Below are 20296 nucleotides of genomic sequence, written 5' to 3'. Positions count from 1 at the left end.
CCCCCTCCCCAACCCCCCCACACCAGCCCGAGACATCTGTTGGGCGCTGGGTGGCTGCTGGTTGAGCTGTGGTTCCTCAGTGCAGAGAGGAGCTGTGACACCAGAGGAGATGTGGAATGACCCAGCACACGGTGTCACTCCTCACGTGTTACCCCCCAGTTGGGTGACAAAGGCTCCTCACAGCTCTGAGTGTCAGTTCACTGGACCTCCCACCAGTCCACCCACCTCCAGGGAGATTCTGCCGAACCAGGCGAAGAAGGAGCTGTACACGGAGCGGACATAGCCGGGAATGTTCCTGATGAGGATGAAAGCTAAAATCTTAAAAAAAAAAAAATAAAGTAAAAAAACCCCGTGACTGTGGATGACAAGCAGGTTACACACACACACAAAAGGTGCTGTCATTTTCCCCCTCTAAACTGAAGCGCATCATGCATTACATTTTCTTTAAAATCTAATAAATATATAAAGCAAACAGAATTCCACGCAGTTTACACTTTACAAAGCGGGGTTGAAAGGGCAGCTCTCACACACTGTCAGAGCAGAGCAAGTCACATTTACACCCTCAGTGGAAGGGTGGCCCCGACACTGACAGATGTCACCCTACACTCAGGAGGCACAGCCACACAGCGCATTACACCCCGCCAGCCTCAAAGGAAGGTGGCCACAAATCTGAGATAACCCCAAATTTTTAAAGAGAAGGTGTCAAGATGGACAAATGAGTATTAAAAAAAACTAAGTCACACGTGTTGCCCCTCAAGAGCAGGACAAGCTATTAAATAAAACAGGGCAGAGAGAGGGAAGAGTCAGAGAGCTGGGGTACAGTGGGGCAAGGGACACAACCAGCAGAAAATCTGAACTTAAGAAAACCACAAGCACGTCCCCATGGGCTGCTTCATCTCTGCCTAAAAGTGTCTGCAGGTTCCCAGAGGTGGCTTCCTGCACTAACACCCCCCAAACACCCCTGTGTCCCTGCTGCTCTCCTACTGCTGCCCCACTGGGCAAAAGCTGGGGTGGGACTTAAACAGTGCTAAGGACACCAGGGTTCATCAAAAGCCCAGCCACAGCATGGAATCTGTGCTCAGAGGCACTGACAAACAGCAAGCAACAGTCAAACCCTTCTCCACTTTCAGACAGGAGAACGAAGCTCACTGTCTGACATTCCACGCTAACGCAAAAATATCTTTAAAAGCCCAAAAAAGAACAGAGTAGAGACTATCACCGTAAGGAAAAGGACCAGAGTGATCATTACCTGCACCACAGAAACAGAAGGATGTAGTTCATTGCACTCTGTCTTGTTTTTACAGCTACTGGCCCAAATAGAGTAGGTCTAAAAGACAGAAACACAGAATCATAGAATTGTCTGGGTTGGAAGGGACCTTTCAGATCATCGAGTCCAACCATCAACATAAGTCTGATAAAACCATCACTAACCCATGTCTCTAAGCACTGTGTCAACCCGGCTTTTAAATCCCTGCAGGGATGGTGCCTCAACCCCTTCCCTGGGCAGCCCAGTCCAAGGCTTAATAATCCTTTCAGTGTAAAAATTTTTCCTAATATCCAATCTGAACCTCCCCTGGAGCAACTTGAGGCCGTTTCCTCTTGTCCCATCAGGCCATTATATGTACCATTTCAAAACAAAACCAGAGGTGAGCTCTTCAGAAGTGCTGCAGCAGCAGCTGGTCACCAAGAAGTGTAGCAGCAAGAGAAAAAAAAAAAAAAAATCTGTGTCTGTCTCCAACCCCTCCCCACAGCCGAGGAGAGGGACCACTGCCCCCTGCCACCCCGCATACAGCCCCGGTGCTGACCCTTCATTCATGCCTCACACTGACATCAGGCAAGAGCTGAGACAGAGCTGCCTTATCTACCAGACCATTTTCATCATCCTGCCTTCTTGTAGCCTTTGCAATGACCTGAAAAAGTGATGTTTTCATCTACAGTTGACTGAAAGGATAAATATTTCAGTGAGACAGGTAAGGCTGTGCACAAAACCGCAGCTGAAATATCTCCAGATCAAGATTTGCTTTTTTAAAATCAATATAATTTTCTCAAAAAGAACTTCAGAAAACTTATCCTTTGGAGATTTACCAACCTGAATATGTTAGTTACACTCGGTACGTACCAGAAAGGATACAATTGAAATAAATAATAAAACATTTGAAACTCTGCTGGAGAAAAGAGGATCTCCCTTTCCTTCTGAGATCATCTGATGCTTCTGCAGTGCCAGATAAATAAAAGCAAACAGCATCCCATGAAAAACCACCTGTAAAAGACAAACAGAACGCAGTGAATATTTCATGGCTTTTACAAGTACTTCAGGTACAAACTCTTAACAGACACGCTACAGGAGAAACTATTTGTAACACCAAAGCTCAGGTGCTTTTGGCGTCAAGGCCCTGATTTTGACAGTGTTTTAAAAAAGGCTGCCTTAAAAGAATTATATCCTTAACTGGTACAACTTTCAAATAGTATCACTAAGAAAGCCACTACAATAATTCCTCCTGTATTTCTACAGCCTGATGTGCTACAGGGGGGACATTTTCACAGTAAAATCTTTGAGAAAAGACAAATCTAGGTCACGTTATGACTTTTTTTTCTTTTAAAGCAAACTAAGCAGGATCCAGCAACAAATGAATCAAGCCCCATGTTTTAAGCAAGGCTCTGACAGATGTTTGCAGTGAGGTAGATGCAGCTTAGTCTTCTGTTAAACCATCCAGGGGGACAAACTCCTGCTTTCTCTGGAGGAAAGGAAAAAAAGCCCTCCCTCCACCCTCTAATTAAAAAATACACTTAAAAGTGTATTTACATTTATGAAATAATTGTATATATATACATAAATGTATGCAAATGGTACATACATAGCGATCCAGCTTCCACCTAAACCACCATTCATAGACATTCCCATTCAGTTCAAAACACTTGGAGAGGGGCCAAAAGGAAAAGATCTTCTCAAACGCACCCTGTAAAAAATAAACCCAGCAGAGGCATCAACCCCCATGTCAGCCACGCTGACCAAACACAAACCAACAGCCTGCCTTCCAACAGCACCACGTCCCTGTTTCACCAGCTCCGTGGCACTACCAAAGTAACAGGTACTCCCATGACAAAAGAAATTAAAAACCACCCAAAAATACTTTTTCAGCTGAGAGAGGGTTTGGCTTTTGCTTCCCGTTTGTCCTGCAGGCCTCGTCCTTCAGAGTATGGGCCTTTCCATTTCACATGTGTAATAAACACTCCAGTATTACACACAAACAAGAAAGACACAAAACTGTGGTTTTTCCAGCACCCACACCCATTAAATACGAACAGAAATAGAAAGGTTCCCTTTTTTTTCCTTCTGTATTTATGGCACAGGAGTAAATATACAATTATGAGCACATTAAAAGTAGAGATAGGTAATATACTCCTTGGTAGTTAAGGATAAAAATAATCAAAATTTACACACCTGAGAATACGACAGAAAATATATACATGTCAGTAAGCACACCAGCTTCAGCAGCAAACCCAAGTGCCACAAGCAGTGCCCTGAGGAAGAAATAAATTAATCAGTGTAAAGTCATTAATTTTTCAATAGCAAAACCCAGGACACATTAAATAATAATTGCTAATTAGTTAGTGCAGCCATGCTTAGTAAGAGATACATTCACAAATAAATGATTGATCATTACTAGCAGTATTTTATCTGCATTTTCATATTCAATTTTACTTTAAGCAATTAAAATAAGCATTCATAGCAATTAACAGCCGATTGATCCTAAATTAAGTCTGTCAGTGAGAGATTTCCAAGTTTCACAGTATGCTCCTGCTCCCAAGTACACACCACTGCATCTGCAGCACAAGTGCTTTAGTAGAAAATAATGGAGCTATTTGCCTTTGAGATAGCTTGTAAAACTACTCTCTAATTGGATTTTTGCAGCGTCTATCCCTAGCTGGCATTTGATGTAGTCCATTGTCTTATCTGCAGCCTACAAAATTTGGATATTGCTCCATCAATAGGGAACGAGGATCTAAGAGTCTTAAGGTTTTGGTTCTAATTTAGGTGAATTAAATAATAAGCATTTACCACATGATGACAGCTCTTCAATGAACTGCAATGCGTAAAATAAACTAAATAGATATAAATAAAAAATACAAAATATAAAAAAATATATAAATATGTATGTAAATAGATTTTTAATATATTTAAATAAATAAAAAAAACCAAATCTGGGATTTCAGTTCAGTTTTACTTTATATTATCAGTATCCCAAGACACACATCTGAAGACAGGAGGCTAACAGCCCCCAGGTGCTGGTCTGGCAGGACATGGGAAGCCTGAGCAGGGGCTGTCCCTGCCGTGCCCACCCCACGCTGCAGTGACACCCCCAGCTGGCACAGACCACGCTGCCTGCGTTCAGTTTGCATTCAGTAATGCTACAACTCTTCATACAACACATTTCTGATGGGCAAAACCTATTAAAACATATTCTAGCATTGCTGCAACCGGAGACAGACTTTAGTTATCAGCTGCTGCATTTTTCAGCTGACGTAGAATTCATGTGAGAGACCAACCACATTTCTGTGAGCAGCTGTTTAACATATTTTTACTATGTTAAAAAGAGATGAGATGAACTAACATTTTCCAACCAAGACATTTTCTTTATGGTTATCATTTTTAGTAACATACAAATGGTTTATAGCAGAAGAGGGAAATAAAAATCCCTTACCATTTGCTTTCTTCTGGACTATCTGAGGCCACACAGCCAAGGTGGCATAAATGATCATAAACCAGACAGTGACTAAGGGCACGAAGTAGTAGAACTGGTAGGGCCGGTCCATCACGATGCACAGCACCACCACCAAGAAATTGAGCCGAAATAAAACCTGGAGGGAGTCAGAGGAGAGAAGGCAGAGGGTATATAAACCGGGAGGCAAAGCCACGAGAGACGGGGGACGTGCTCCTCACACACTGATTATATTTTGGTTGAAACAGGGGAAAAGCATCTCGGGAACATCAAAAACACAGTACTTTGCTGTCACCAGCGCCAGGGCAATGTGCTGCACCCAGACCTTTAATAAGCACAATGACCCGAGTTACATGAGAATATAACACCAACTGAACTCAAACCTGTAACTGAAAGGGCTTTTGGACCAAGAAAAATACCAGTTTTAAATGACAAAAATATACCCCCAAACAACCCCTGCATATTTGTTTTTCAAAGGAAGCAGATACATCTGAGACTTTTGTGAAATTTCATCTAAAGAAATTTCTAAAGAAAGGGGTGTGGTATTTCTGACTGTATTCTATCAAGGGGTTAATCACAGTTATACAGAACTAACTGTTCCAACAAAAAAAACCCAACCCAACAAATTCTCAGTTGAGAATGAGAGAAAAAGTAATGTGTATGTATCATTTGGCAACTTTGCCATGTCTTGAAAGAGGTAATAAATACTACAGCGATGACTCTTGTTCATGTATTTGTAATCTACCTCAGTGCAAAGCAGCTGGATACTAAATAAAATAGCAACGTGAAGGGTTTTGTAATGGATCCAAAAGATCACTCATCTGAAGGAAAGAAAGGCATCACGAGTACTTTGGGACACTATCCATGCCCCCAACTAACCAATCACAAAGTTCTTCGGTTCACCAACAAGTAAGGAAAACTCCAAAGTGCACACAAAATTTTTTTCAAAATTTTAGCACGTGGAAATCACTTCAATTTAATTCAGAGACAAGGCAGCGTTTGTTGTGTCTACATAAAGGCTCGCCATGCTGGGAGCCAGCAAACCAATCCATGGAGTAGCTCCCTCTATTCACAGGAGAGGACAAAACCAGGAGTTCTGTACACAACCACCCCCTGGATTCACCAAACATTTACCAGTTAGTTGTATAAAGAAAACTCCAATAGAAACACCCCAATAACTAAAACAACCCAAACACACAGGAAAATACCAACACGGAGCAGACTGATGTTTTAAGAACAGGGTCAGAGAAGCAAAATGAAGTATTTCCAATGGCTGATTTGGGAAACCCATAAGTTTTTTTTGCCAGCAGGGAAGAGGAGCTGAGAACACACTGAGGTTCTCAGTGGGAACTGACAAAAGGCTGTTCAGAGGACAACTCAGAACATCCCAGCTACTCAGGAAAACCACTCACTCACCAGTAACCACAGAATAAATCCAGAAAGGTTTCACAAATCAGTGTGTTGGGGATGATACCCCTCTTTGCTGACAGCAACCCTGCCTGGATCCTTACTTACATACTGCTATATCCTGTAAACTGCTACTGCCACGAAGGCTCCACTGCTATATAGGGGAAATTGGCTGTCTTGATATTTTAAAGTCTACATACTTATGTTTTTACATTTCTATGGTATATGTTTATATTAGATAAATACTGCTGATTGAACAGGTCAGATTATATAGAAACAACAGTCATTTCTAACGTGCAAGCCTGGGTTAAGCAATCTCCTCCCACATTATTTAGGGAGTACGGGTGTTATCGTGGATATTTTGTTATCTGTACAGATTTCTCTATTGGATTATCATACCTGGCACACTCTGTATACACCAAAGTCCCCTTTTATCCAGAAGTAAGAGAAGTGTCCGTAGCCCGTCTGGAACAGATATGCAGCCACCAGCACACGAATGTGCATGTACACTGGCAGAAACTGGTGAGAAAAATAAAGTCGCTTTTATAAATGCTTTTGATTTTCCTTTCTTCCCCTTTATTTTATGCTTTTTCTGCATCGCAGTAAATCAGGTTTAACTAATAAAAGAAAAATTATGCTGCATTTCCCAGGTTCTTACTAAGCCCTTTGTTGCCCTGACCTCTCTGATGTTAAAATGGGTTTCTGCTATGAATTGCTCTACGCTTTCCGTGTTCTGTAACCGGGTAAGGGAGGGTTAAGAAAGGCTCTTCAGACCTTCTGCAGTTTCATGTTCTCAACATAAAAACAAAGCATTGCTATCAATTAAACTCACACCATATTCTACTTAGAGGAAACAAGAGTATTTTTTCATTGGCTAATTGATGCATAAAATGCTCTTATCAAAGAAATCTATGCTTAAATAGAGAGAAAAACTAACTCTGCTTATAGCATTTTTAAAACTACAGGAACAATAGCATGAGTTATTAATTCTATTCAACCCTAATACACATTTGTACTGTCTTTTGAAGTAACACACCCAAATTGCACTCCCACTTTTAAAAAACATGAAATTCAAATGACTTACAGTGCTTGCTCCAGAGATATGATAAATCAAAATAACAAGTTGCATCCAGCCCTTCCATTCATCAGTCTGTTCTCTATTTAACACTTTAGTCTAATGCAAAACAAAACAAGAGTGTTGCTATTCCAAAAAGTACAACGAACATCTACAAAATGAGGAGAAAAAGTTCAAAACAATAAACCACTTTACGGGTAAATAGGTTTCAAGTGTAAATGAACTTCTGTCTAGTGGACACAGCTCTGCCAGATTTCAACGTGTGTGACACCCCCTCCTATCTGAGCTCTCTCTCTCACTTTGGATCTGAGTGACAGGGGCTAGAAGTGCTCCTACCCATACACTTCCAAAAACTTTCTGCATCCAATTCCACCCAAACATCATATTGCTTGTGAGCACATTTTTTTGCAGATGAGTTATACTGACTTTGAAAGTTTAACTTCAAATATTCAGCAATTAGTTATTTACACTCAAACTGAGAAACAATGTTAACAGTAGGACATCAACATGATCATTACCTCTTTGGTATTTTCGGTATAAAATACCCCCAAAACCAAGATATAGACGATGGGTATGAAGAAAGATGAATGTGTATAAAATTTATTTTCCTTCATGAAAAGATTTGCTCTGTCACATAGATAAAAATAGGTCATGATCAGACCCAGTTTGCAGAAGGAGTGTAAGAGCATCTCCAAAGTAGAAACGTTAGGAGTGCTGATGGCAGGCTTCTTCTCCTCTCCGCTTTCCAAATCAGTGCATGATTTGTTCTTCCGAAAATTATTCCGATGAATTAAACTGATAATTAAATATCCAATAATGGAGAAAGTAAAGAAACAGAAAGCCAACTTCTGTATGAGAGTGAGAGGAGGCTGAGGCTGGCAGCAGGAGCCATCGATGGGCTTCATTATCTTATTGCAGTAGACGTTCATAAGAATCATCGCGTTCTGTCAAAGGAACAGAAAGCTTTGTCAATTCATCTCTAATAAAAAACATTTTCATCATAAGAAATTTTCTTCTAGACCATGCACTGACATAAAACATCTGCAATCCTCCATAATCATGACAAAGTTTCACAGTACCCCCATATTCCTAGTTGCATTCAACAGTAGGGTCAAAACACCTCTTCGAACAGGAAACCCTTGAGCTTCCTGTGGGGAGCAGAGAGAGCTAATCTTAACCCCTCCACCAGAAGGCTTCTCTGCCAGCTACAGAAGCAGCTGTAAAGAGCTAAACGGACTACAAATGAAAAACAGCTCACAAACTTGGGTCCTGAAGCAGCATGGGAATGAAAGTCTCTAAAAGGTGACAACGAGACTGAAACCTGTGGTGAGACAGTATTTAGCTCAGCCAGGACTTGGAAGCAACTGGAACCTGCAACGGAGTGGAACGCGGTGGGAGAGCTCGGTCACAAGAAGGGCAGGCGGACAAAGCCAGAGAGGCTCACTGCAGGCACATATATATATATATATATATGTGTGTGTGTGTGTGTGTGTGTGTGTAGGTAGGTTGGTAGGTTAAAGATAAACGAAGAAATACGGTCAGTGGCAGTCCATGCAACCAGGAAAGTGCACATTGTGTGTTTTCTTATCCTTTTGATACTCCTTACTAAAGAAAACGATATAGGCACATAGGGGAAAAGGTAAAGACATTCCTTAGCACTGCTTTACAAATTATTGTCACTCCAACTCACTCATGCAGATGAGGGCATGACGTTTGCACTCAGGATCTAAAGGAGGAACGGATTAACAGCTATTTCAAAATAGCTACACACTATTTTGCTATTTGTGTTTGCTGTTATTTTAAACATCCTATATAACGGACTGCCCTCCCACCTTTGAGAACTCCTGAGGAAAATTTCTTGAAGAATGTGCAGGTCCTCATTACAGCCCCAGCATCTGCCACTTCACAACACTCACTCACAATCTTCTTTTACTATTATTACTTTTTAATATTGACCAGTGATAAAAACACTTACTGTATCTCTGCTTGATTCAGGGAGATGCAGGCCATCTGCAGACTTCATGATTGTTTCTTGTGCTATCAATTTTGATACACTGAATAATTTAACTTTAGCTTTGGAGTTTCGGGAGCTGCTGTTGAGAATACGAACGGCTGCTTCATTATAAGCATCTATTTTCTCATTAGTGATCATTTTCCGACTATCACTCAGCATGTCTTCATAAACAGGATCTGAATTGGAAAGGACAAAGAACAGGCACATTAATGTTAAGACTTGACACACACTTAGCTTGAGTTGCCCAGGCTGCTTTCACTGGGGCACTCACAAGTGTGTAATGGCACAGACAAAGCGTACGATGAGGACGGAGTCACTGTGACAGTTACTAGAGTAGTATCAAGAGTTCTTTATGATGAAATGCTCTTATTGCCATTCCCTGGTCATGCATATGTACTTACAGACTAGAAACCTTTAGCCAGACATGAGTGCCTGTTCTATTTCCCCACACCCATGAAGAGAGCTCAATGCTGGAGCGCAGAGCTGCTGATGCCTTCTCTCAGTAATGGAATCCCCCAAGGAAAGACTCCAGAGCCAAGAGGACAGAAGACAGGCAGCAGAACAGACGTGTTAAAAAAACCCAACCCTCTCAAGCTCTCTAATTACTGCAGAAGAAACCAGCTCCTCATTTCTCTCTGTCACAGTCCCTAAGCATATTCCACTCGATCCTGTTGATTCCAGGTTAACTGATGGCAGAATTTGAGTTTTACAGAAGAACGGAACACCACTTAATTGCCTGCAGGCTTCAGAAATTATGCAGAGCTTAACACAAAGCCATGCAGGGTTCTGGATCAAAAGGTCAGCTGGAGATTGATAAATTGCTATGAAAAGCTGTGATGTTCCTAACTCTGGTGATACAAGCTCTACAAGCTGAGCTGATTTACTTTAGCTACCTCAGTGTCTACTTCTGGACAATCAGTGTCTAGACAACTCTGTGTGCACAGACTGCTCTTCCTCCTATTTGCTCCATTACAGAGCTCAGAGATGATTTAAATGAACTGGGTATTTATCAACTGGGACATGTCCGACAGCTAATTGTTTCTATTGCAGATAAACATGCTTTTGAAAAGGAACACGAGAAGATCAATCTGTTGATCCAGGTTAACTTCTAGAGCCAGCTTCAACAGGACCCCAGACGTGGCTCTCAGGGTACAGCTGGGTGTATTCCTACCAGGGCTCAAAATCTGCCCGTTTCTAACCAAGGGGATGATAACCTAAGACATGTCCTGTACCCCAGACGTGGCTCTCAGGGTACAGCTGGGAATATTCCTACCAGGGCTCAACATCTGCCCCTGTTTCTAACCGAGGGGATGATAACCTAAGACATGTCCTGTGTGGCAGAGAAATCAGGAGCACATCCTACCTATGAGCTTTTTGTTCAGTGTCAGAGCCATACCTTAGATTTACTGAAGAAAAGCAAAAGAACATAAGGCTGGTACCATAAAAAATATCACAGACCCATTTGGAACCATCTTTTCTGGCTCCCAATCTTAGCTCATAATGCTTCCTGTGGCAGAGAAATCAGGAGCACATCCTACCTATGAGCTTTTTGTTCAGTGTCAGAGCCATACCTTAGATTTACTGAAGAAAAGCAAAAGAACATAAGGCTGGTACCATAAAAAATATCACAGACCCATTTGGAACCACGATTTCTGCCTCCCAATCTTAGCTCATAATGCTTCGTGTGCAGAAGGCAAGTTTCATTCTAGAGACTTCAATTCTCTGTATTCTTTGGAGTATGTCTATTCATTCTAGACACACACAAGTGCATCTAGAGGATGCACCTGTTGAACCTCTCCTATTATTTATGCAATGAGAGTTTAATTGGACAGAAACCAGGAACACAGCTGGTTTATGCACTTGTGTTCTTGACTCCCAGGAGGCCCGTATGGAGCACAGAAGAGGGAGAAGAGGCCTGGCATATCGATGCTGAGAGCGAGCTAACACAGAATTAGGAGCTCAGAAGGCAAAAGATTTTCCTGAGAGGGCTTCAAAATCTCCACCACCAGCACCAGCTAGTCAGGTACCGGCTAGTGAAGGCTGCAGGAAAGGCCAGAATTCAACCAACACCCTTTTTCTGCTGCAAGTCAGCAGCATGGGCTAATTATCCATAGGGTACAAGAGAATGATTCAAGAGGCAGCAGCAGTACAGACTGTTACCTGCTGTTCTTTACTTTACCTTGTAAGACCCAGTAAACGTCACTGCTTTTTGCTAATTTTTCCAAAAGAGGTGCAATGGAAGTGATATTGATTTTATACTGTGTGAGGGCTTCGTTGCTGCCATTGTGAATCTTGATAGACCACTGCAGGAATAAAGAGATTCAGAAGCTGAATTTAAATTTCACACCATTTAAATGCGAACTATATAATATCCAACTTAACGTGTATCTGATTTCTCATAAATGAAATGATGCAAGGTGTTTTAATTAAGAGCCCCTTGACTTTGAACGATGAAGTAGCAAAGCCAGTCACATTATACAAAAATCATGGCCAGTTCAGTCAATTTTACTCCAGGAAACCTGACCCCAGCAAGAGATGTGTGCAAGCAAAACCCGACAGTGGCATCAAGTCAAATATTTCCATCTGTTTTACAGGTACCCGCAAAAAAAACAAAAAATAGAAAAAAAAAGAGCCATTTTAATTTCTGATTTAATCTTCTATGTGATATGACTGGGGGAATGCTATGGCCACCCAAGAATCTCTCCTAACTTCTGAAAAGAATCTCCCACACTATAAGAAAAATAGATACAGTATTTTTTAAAATATTACTTTATCTATTCTCATTTAGCCAAAATCTGTAAAAAAAATATGTAATAATTTATCTTGAATGTAGTGAACACTCTGTTTCTACATATCTACATAAAAAAATTCCTGCAGGCCAAGTACCCCAATTAATCCACTTCCTAAGAATATTACCAAATGTAAATGAATACTTCATGAAACCAACCAGCAACACTGCCAAAGAGCAAGTGCTGTACATCGTGTATAAATACAGAATAAGCTATAATAGAATATAGCTGATAGTTTAGAACTACTTATTGTAACAGAAAATTCATTGAGAGTATATTTTTAATTATACATTGGGTTTAATGACTTCATCACATAACCAACTCAAGAGCATAAAAGTTATCCTAATAGAAGTTACTTTACAAAAATACCTATATATGTATAACTTACCGTGGCAGCTCCTGCTACAATTATATGAGGTTTTGCCACAGAACCCTAAGACACAAAGTAAAAAGAAGGTAGTTTAAAATTTTCACAAATTATACTTATTATTATATTGAGCAGGTTAATTAGGACTTATATCTTAATTAACTATGACTCAACTTGTCCATCAGCTAATGGTTACAAAAGAACAGATTTCAGATCTATTACACAGAACATCGATTTGTGAAATACCACAATTTCCACATCAGAGAATCTGCAAAAAAGAACCACCAGGGGCCATCACTAAGTAACTCCAGGCTTTTTTAAAGGTCAACAAAGGAAGAAACGAGAGATTAGTTTCTAATTTAGTTTCCAATCTATAAACATATCATGCATTATCAAAATTACATACATAATTTTATGATGAATAACATGCCAACCTGTATCGCAACTGAAACACATGAAATAATTAGTAAGTAATCTGAGGGAAATACTGAATAGAAAAATAATCAAGGCATTCTTGAGTTTCCAAATTGCCTTTGTCCTTCAGTTTGCAACACTCAAATTAACACAAACAATAAATCATAGAATCATGGAATATCTCAAGTTGGAAAGGACCCATAAAGATCAAAAATGTTTGGTCAGATAAAAAAGGAGCCACTGAAGACACAGGGGAAGAGAAACATCAAATCAGAGTAAAATTCTTTCAGCTCTTAATAGAGTGAATCAACCTGCTCCTGGGAAGTAGGGTTCTTCTGGTTTGGTCTGGGGTTTTTTGGCCCAAGTGAAACCATCCTTGTGAGACCAGGAGATACCCAGAAACATACACACCAGGAAACATATCCCTTTTACTATTTTGCTGTCAAATTTTAGATCTCTGGAACATAACTGACTGAACATATGTGAGATGCTACAGTTGTTGGGACTCCTAGAAATTACAGGTGTGTCTATTAAAAAAAAGAAAGTTAGTTGCCCTCAGACAGTTGCTGTATTTTCCTAAAATTAACAGTTCTTTAAGACAAACCTCAGTCCAAGATTTGATGCGTTGCCTCATAGAGCCATTAACTTCTGGGTACCACAGGAAATCCTGTAAAATAAATACAGAATTGCATGTCAGTCCAGCATGGAAAACAGAAAGAAAAAAACCTAACAAAACCAACAAAAACGAAAGGAAAAAACCCACCTTTGCCCCCATGACAAAAAGAAGAAATTTTCATTTGTAGTTCAGGAGTTGGGATTTCACCAAGGCGGCAATTTTTTAGCTTCTACCAAATGGGATGTCCCTGACCTCCCCATGCAATCAGGGCTAAAACCGAGCTCACATCTATAACTTATTTATTGCAACTTGCTTTTTGCTTAGTTTCCCAAAGCTGTTACTGACAAGTGTTTTTTTTTCTTCCAGAAATTTACATAATGTGATGGATAGCTTGAAAACACAATTTTCAAACAAAAATAAATCTTAACATTTTACATTACTGCTTCATAAATTATTATCTGTTCAAATCTAATAGCACTATGCACATTAAATGCATTACCTACAGGCAGCCATCAGCTGTGGCTGAAGAAGGGAAGGATCAGTATGATGACTAGAAAGGGCAAAATTAAACTCTTTGCTTGTTCTCAGGGATTTTCTCTTTTTTTGCTCAAGTATTTTCCACATTCCAGTTATTGGGTCACAGGCACTCAGCTGCCACACCAGTGATGTCAACAGCAATATGGCATTAAAACAAGGAAGCAGGAGACTAGGTACTCTTAAACTACCCAGACATCTCCCAAAAGCTCAAATCTCAAACCACCTACCAAGGCTTGAGGAGTTTTAAAGCTGTAGTTGTGTGTCAGCCTACGCCCAGGGAAATCCCATTGCTTTATCCCCTCTGTCCCACCTTGGGTTCTGCCCCATCTTTTCCAGCACCCAGATGACCATGTGATGAGCCATACCAGACCTGACCAAATCCAAACCCTACAAGGTGAGGTTTTGGCTGCACTGACTCCCAGCCCAGAGCTGTACCAGGGCTAGTTACAGCACAGAGACATGCTGTGAAGGGCAACCCAGTGGGACAGCACAGCCTTTAACTGCCATGCTCACAACCTCAAATGTTTTGCTGTACCCTAAATCTTAACCACGGACACAAATAAGCACTGAAAACTCATTTGCAGACAACTCAGCAAATACACTGCTGCTTTGGTTTCCCCAAACAGAGACTGAGTTGTCTCCAGGGGATAAACAACTCCACGGCCAGCAGAAGCCCAGCGCTGCTGACAGCTGTCGTGGGAAGCAGCAACAGCACCGGAGGACACCATTCCCACTGCCAGGGCAGAGGAGAACAGAGCCCCTCACAGAACCCAACCCCAGTACTTTGTTTGTTTTCTTTTTTTTTTTAATATCCACATGAAAATCAACATCGTAGTCATTTCTGCATGCAAAACCAGCAGCAGGAATACTTGCTGTGATAGCAAAGAGCGCTCCATGGCAATTATGCCAATTACCACTCCAAGGGAGTCAGCCCCAGAGGGGAAGAGTAAACTTCCTGGTAAAAGCTATTTTTGGGAAGGCCAGATTATAAGATCTGACAAAAACGAAAATCCGGCTCTAACTGCAATTTGGATTGCATTGTATGAATAATAATATGCATTGTTATGGCTTGGAATTTAATGCTAGCTAATGACTTACCACTTTAATTGAAGCAGCTTTATCTTCAAAAGGAATATTTCCATGCTGTCAAAAAAACCAAAACAATAAAACCAAAGTAAGACAAACTTTCAGAAGGAAAAAAAGTATTTACATTCATATGTTAATTTGCTCTCACCCAAACATTTATCTTCAGTAGAAAGGATTTTTCTTGTATAAACTTGTCAGTATATTAATGCAAAATGTTTATGTTACCTTCTTGAAAAAACAAGCTGTTTGTACAAAGGGTTATTTTTCTTGGAAGAGATCTATCCAACAATGTCTGAAATGCTTTCTGTTCATTCTGTTACAAAGGTATACATTTTTCCCAAAATTTAGCCTCCCAAAATGAGAAAAAAAAACTTTTTCTTTCTTTTCTTACACTTCCTTTCCCCTAGTTCTCCTTTTGATCTGCCCATCTCCTTTGCACAAAACAACTGAAACAGTTTTAATTAAAGAACTTAAAAAAAAACTAATCTCAGGCAGAAATAAAGTCTGGAATGCATTATTAAATTTGCTGGGCGAGACTGTAAGAAATCAGAAAGGAAGTAGTCAAATACCACATACACAATCCTCCCTTAAAACACTGCTAAATATATATTGGTTTCAATCCTGGTCTGAAAGAACAAGTGTATTTCTCTTCCACAAACTGAGATCTCTGTTTCATAAATACCTGACAAAAGATACCTCTCAACTCAGAAACCAATGACAGTACTCTGTCCTCTCACCACCACTGCTGGGCAGCAGTGACCTGCCCAACAGGCTGGGAACAACCAAATTATTCCATCAAACACCCTGCTTTCTTGTTTTGATGAGTGGAAATGACTGCCTGCTGCCTGCTGAAAAAGCTGCCAGCTTGCCCTTCTAATCAGCAGAAGTGCAAAATAATGGACAAATCTCACCCCAGTTGGAAGTGGAACATCTTTTCCCTCCCATATGTACCTACATCCATAAAGGGAGACGCTCAAGGGGAATGATATAGCAAAAGAAATGAATATTCTGTTCAACAAATGACACAGCTAAATCCTTTCTTGCTGCCCCCAGCCAGCCAGCTGCAGCTTACCCTCTGCCCCTGAGCAAATTCAAACAGCTCCTCAGCAGCCATCAAAAGGAAGGTAAGACCAGAAGCTATTTTTAGTTTCAGCCTCAAGTTAGACCTGGAAATCTGTCATTGCCCCAAGGATTTTTATGAACAGATTAGATCAGCAATTTAACTGACATTTAACATGACAAATTATAAGGCATGAATTAATACTATTTAAAAACACACAAAGGAGCAATCATTTTCTCATCAAGAAGCCAAATCTGAAGCACAAGTTGCTATGGGACAAGTCAGCTTCATTAATTTACTCCCAGCCTGCCGCGAGCTCTCCTTCCAGCTCTCCAGTTCACCTCTCAGATTCCCCATCATCTCATTACTATCCAAAATATTATCTTGGTCTAATCTTGTTCTTCTCCAAAAGACCTTTCTGTGGTTCTTCTTCCTGATGGGTAACCCAGTAAATGGCATCATTTCTTGCTTTTTTGAAGTTCAGAGAAGAGTTATGAGGTAAATTAGGAAGAAAGAAACAAACACATCATCAAAATAAACTCTCACCTTATTTCCTTCTTCTTTGACTTGAGGATTTATGAGTTTTATAAATGAATAGAACAGCTGTCGAATTCTAGAATCTCCTATAAACACAATATGTTTGTCTATGAGGCAATTTTTTGCTTCACTGTAAAACAAAACAGCAACCTTCATGTTACAGGAAATTTACATAAAAGTCTTTTAGAAAATCTACAGAGCAATATAGATAATTCTAAGCATTCTTCCAGCTCCAGGGAATAATACATCTTTTTTAAAACATGCTGAATTAATAAAAAGTTTAGTGTAATTTGCACAGAAATGAAAATGAGCTCTCCTGCTAATGTGATTAGGCAAACATCCAAGCAGGCTTTCCTGCTCTGTGGTGCCACAAACACGGTAGTTTCAAAACCGTAATATACAGCATAATTCTAAAGAATAAAGTGCTGTTACTGGTAGGTGGAAAAAGTGAGTGGTAATTTTATTGGGGATTTTTTTTACTGGTGATTCTACACACAAGGTCAGCATTTTCTCTTCTTGTGGCTCTCCATAACATGTGTCAGTACTACTGCCAACAACATTTATTTGTGTTTTTATATATAAATACAACTATGGTAAACACTTGGTAGTGTTTGGAAAACACATGGCAGGCACACAGATAACACACAGGGAAAAGACTTCCTTCTGATATATAGTGTATACTTTTGAAAGCCTAGAGGATCAGCAGGAAAGCTAAAACCAGATGACACCACAATTACTAACTGCAGTCAAACGGCAGTTACCATTCTTTCCAGGCAGATGAACAGGAGTTTCCTTACCTGTTTTTATACTTGTGCATCATACAACTGTGGGGCTGCCATACTTTCTCTCCAAGAAATCTTCCACTGGATAGAAGATACTCACATGTGTCACCACCTTTAAAACGTTATATTAAAATTAGAATTCAGACACATGGAAGTTCAAACACAGCCTCATTGCTGACAAAGAAAATAATCCGACAAGATTTGAAACATGGGAATTTACTTTTGGTAAAACATCTTGAAAAAGTTTCTGCAAATTGCCTTCTCAGTTATTATACCACACCTCTCTGTAAATCACTCCTCCACCCACAAAATGTTGGTGGTCCCATTTCTGCTGCCAGAAAGATGCTGTGACACAGAATGGCATTTCCACCAAAAGATGCCAAGCCACTGTGCTATCTACTGCCCAGAATACACCAACATGAAATTACAGAACTGCATGACAGCTCAGTATAACAATCTTCTACACAGAATCCCCATACACAGCAGCTACCTTTTTCCAGTCAAGAAGCTTTACACCAGTTAAGATTAATCACTTTACAGGGGAGGATGTTTCAGGGCACTTTAAGTTCCTGTAACTGAAACACCTCAGTTATGAAACGTGTGAGGTTTATCTTCAGCAAACCCCCGGTCAGATTCTGCTGCCTCAGAGCTAAACCCAGGGAACGGTGCTCACGGCAGAGAAGCTGCTCTCCAACATTTCTGTCATACCTGGCATTTCAGGGCACCAACAGACAAGGACACTGGTGGTGAATGAAATGGCCAGCACCTGTATTAGCTTGTGCACACACAATGAAATATAACCCACACTTAACACCTTCTCTGAACCTGCATCTTTGCTAAACTCAACGAGAACTGCTCTTTTACTCCACCAAAACTTGCTCCAATCTTAAAGAACAGCGTGTTTTCTATCTGCTTCTTATTTTCAGGGCTGCTGGAAGCCACGCATCATAACGAGACAGACCGTCTGCTTCCGTTACCACAAGAAAATCTGAAGCTTTATCTAAAACTGCAAATTTTTGTGAAGAGTGAAGGTGACGAGATGCAAGGAGTGCAGGGCTGTAAGAATGGGAAGTTACAAGGTACCGCTGATGTCTATTGAGACCCAAGCTCACAGCCCTCAACATCAGCACTACAGGAAAGCCTTTCAGAAAAACAATGAACTGTAGTATCACTTCCCTTATGCTTAAACAAAGGCTTCCACAGGCGCACAGTCCAATCACTAAAAAAAATAGGAAGAAAAAGGTATACTGGATAAAGAAAGGTTTTCTGTGTAACGTTCTGATAAGAAAATGCATCCAAAGTTATGGTTCTGAGATCACAGAATCATAGAATTGTCTAGGTTGGAAGGGACCTTTAAGATCATCTAGTCCAACCATCACTGTGAAAGCTAACAGATTCTCATATGCAGTGGATCAGCTTTGTTGTTGCTGTTGGGGTTTTTGGAGTTGGGACATAGGATAATTGGAAAAATTACTTATTTCCATAATTTCTTAATAGTGGGAAGAATGACAATAGTATCTGTATGGAAATACTTTTTCTATAAACATTTTAAACCTATAGATAATAAACTTCAGAAAACATTAATAATTACATGGGTGAGGGAAACATACCATATTTCCAACAAATATGGAACTAGGATCTTTATAATCCTGCATGACCACAGATGTTTTCCGGTAACTCCTGCATTAACACTAGCAATGATGATGCTACTCTAGCTTGTGAGCTGACACCCAGCTGCCTGCTCCTCCACAATCCACCTGGAGAAACAGAAAAGTCAGGTTCCTGTCCATGAAGCTGGAAAAATGTTACAAAAATCATAAAACTAGATGCACGTTTAAAGTATAGCTGACACCCAAACCTCTTAGTTCTCTCTTACGTCAAAACTCTAGCTCTCTCCGTGTCAGGATGCATGAAGAACATCTCAGAGAGAACAGCTCATGGGCACTGCTGGTGAAGAACCTAAGGTTTGCTTGCAGGAAGGAAGAAGCTGCAGAGGACGTGGCACATGGCCAGCTGGAGAGGGCCGCACGTGTCTGAACATTTCAAGAAGCTCTCATGAAAGCACCCTGAGACCACAGATGTAGGCTGAGCTCCAGAGCTTTCCAGAAAGGTATGCTCTGTCACTCTCCCGCCTCTCAAGCAGTACAGGTCACTCCAGGTCAGCAAGAGCAGCTTTTTTTTTTTCCCCAGTCACTGCCTGTTTCATTATTCAGTACAGTGTCACTTCTGAACAGATTAAAGAAAAAAATCTTCCAGAAGCAGTTTATCAATGTCTTTCTGCTCCTCTTCCAGCTTCTATTTACCTGACAGCAGCTGATCTGCCGCCAAAGCTTCTGCGGCAGCAGCTCAAAACACAGCAGATGGCACCAAAAGCTGAACCTTTACCTGTTTCTTAAATAGGATGGCATAGCTCAGATTTGCTGGACTGATATCTTTCTAGTACAAATCATACACTCAAAATGACTACAGTTTCAGTTTTTCTCAACCGTTTCAAATAAAATCCTGCTTCCACGCTTTGGCTTTCACGTAACTTAATTTCCTTGATTCTCAAACACGTAAATTATCATTTCTAGGAAGATGTATAAAAATGAAACTGTCAGAAATAATAAAAAAAATATCAATCTCATGTTGCTTGTGATTAGATTATGAGAATAGGTGACTTACCATTATTACAGCTACTTCTACAAGCCCCTCCATTTTGCAGGTGATGAAAATTAGGAGATTTATCAGAGTGACGTAAGAGCAAACTATGCAAAAGAAAATCCACCACTAATTACACTCGTTCTGAAATCCACTAACTTGCTGAGGAAGACGTGTAAGAAAACAAGGACAGTTATCCCCGGTCAGGCCAGTGGTTTTCTGCCTGCAAGAGGGGGCACCAGCCCACGCTC

The 20296-nt window shown here is 40.5% G+C and overlaps 1 protein-coding gene across 1 annotated transcript in view; it reads right to left on the bottom strand.

Annotated features, from left to right (window-relative positions):
- Positions 1 to 19256, bottom strand: part of CASD1 (CAS1 domain containing 1) — a 22466-nt gene extending 3210 nt beyond the window's left edge. The window contains exons 1-17 of the mRNA XM_014940266.1: positions 19016 to 19256; positions 17421 to 17517; positions 16633 to 16753; positions 15039 to 15083; positions 13392 to 13454; positions 12395 to 12439; positions 11397 to 11520; positions 9179 to 9393; positions 7722 to 8147; positions 7213 to 7302; positions 6528 to 6647; positions 4704 to 4860; positions 3443 to 3522; positions 2856 to 2957; positions 2120 to 2260; positions 1250 to 1327; positions 226 to 318 (exon numbers count right to left, since the gene is read on the bottom strand). Of these exons, the coding sequence (XP_014795752.1) occupies positions 226 to 318; positions 1250 to 1327; positions 2120 to 2260; positions 2856 to 2957; positions 3443 to 3522; positions 4704 to 4860; positions 6528 to 6647; positions 7213 to 7302; positions 7722 to 8147; positions 9179 to 9393; positions 11397 to 11520; positions 12395 to 12439; positions 13392 to 13454; positions 15039 to 15083; positions 16633 to 16753; positions 17421 to 17443 (1923 nt within the window). The 5' untranslated portion in view covers positions 17444 to 17517; positions 19016 to 19256. The remainder of the gene's footprint in view (positions 1 to 225; positions 319 to 1249; positions 1328 to 2119; positions 2261 to 2855; positions 2958 to 3442; positions 3523 to 4703; positions 4861 to 6527; positions 6648 to 7212; positions 7303 to 7721; positions 8148 to 9178; positions 9394 to 11396; positions 11521 to 12394; positions 12440 to 13391; positions 13455 to 15038; positions 15084 to 16632; positions 16754 to 17420; positions 17518 to 19015) is intronic.
- Between the last annotated feature and the right edge of the window lie 1040 nt (positions 19257 to 20296).

The sequence above is a fragment of the Calidris pugnax genome, unplaced genomic scaffold, assembly GCF_001431845.1.
Source record: "Calidris pugnax isolate Ruff unplaced genomic scaffold, ASM143184v1 scaffold76, whole genome shotgun sequence".
NCBI lineage: Eukaryota > Metazoa > Chordata > Aves > Charadriiformes > Scolopacidae > Calidris > Calidris pugnax.
This window is presented reverse-complemented; position numbering and strand designations above follow the sequence as displayed.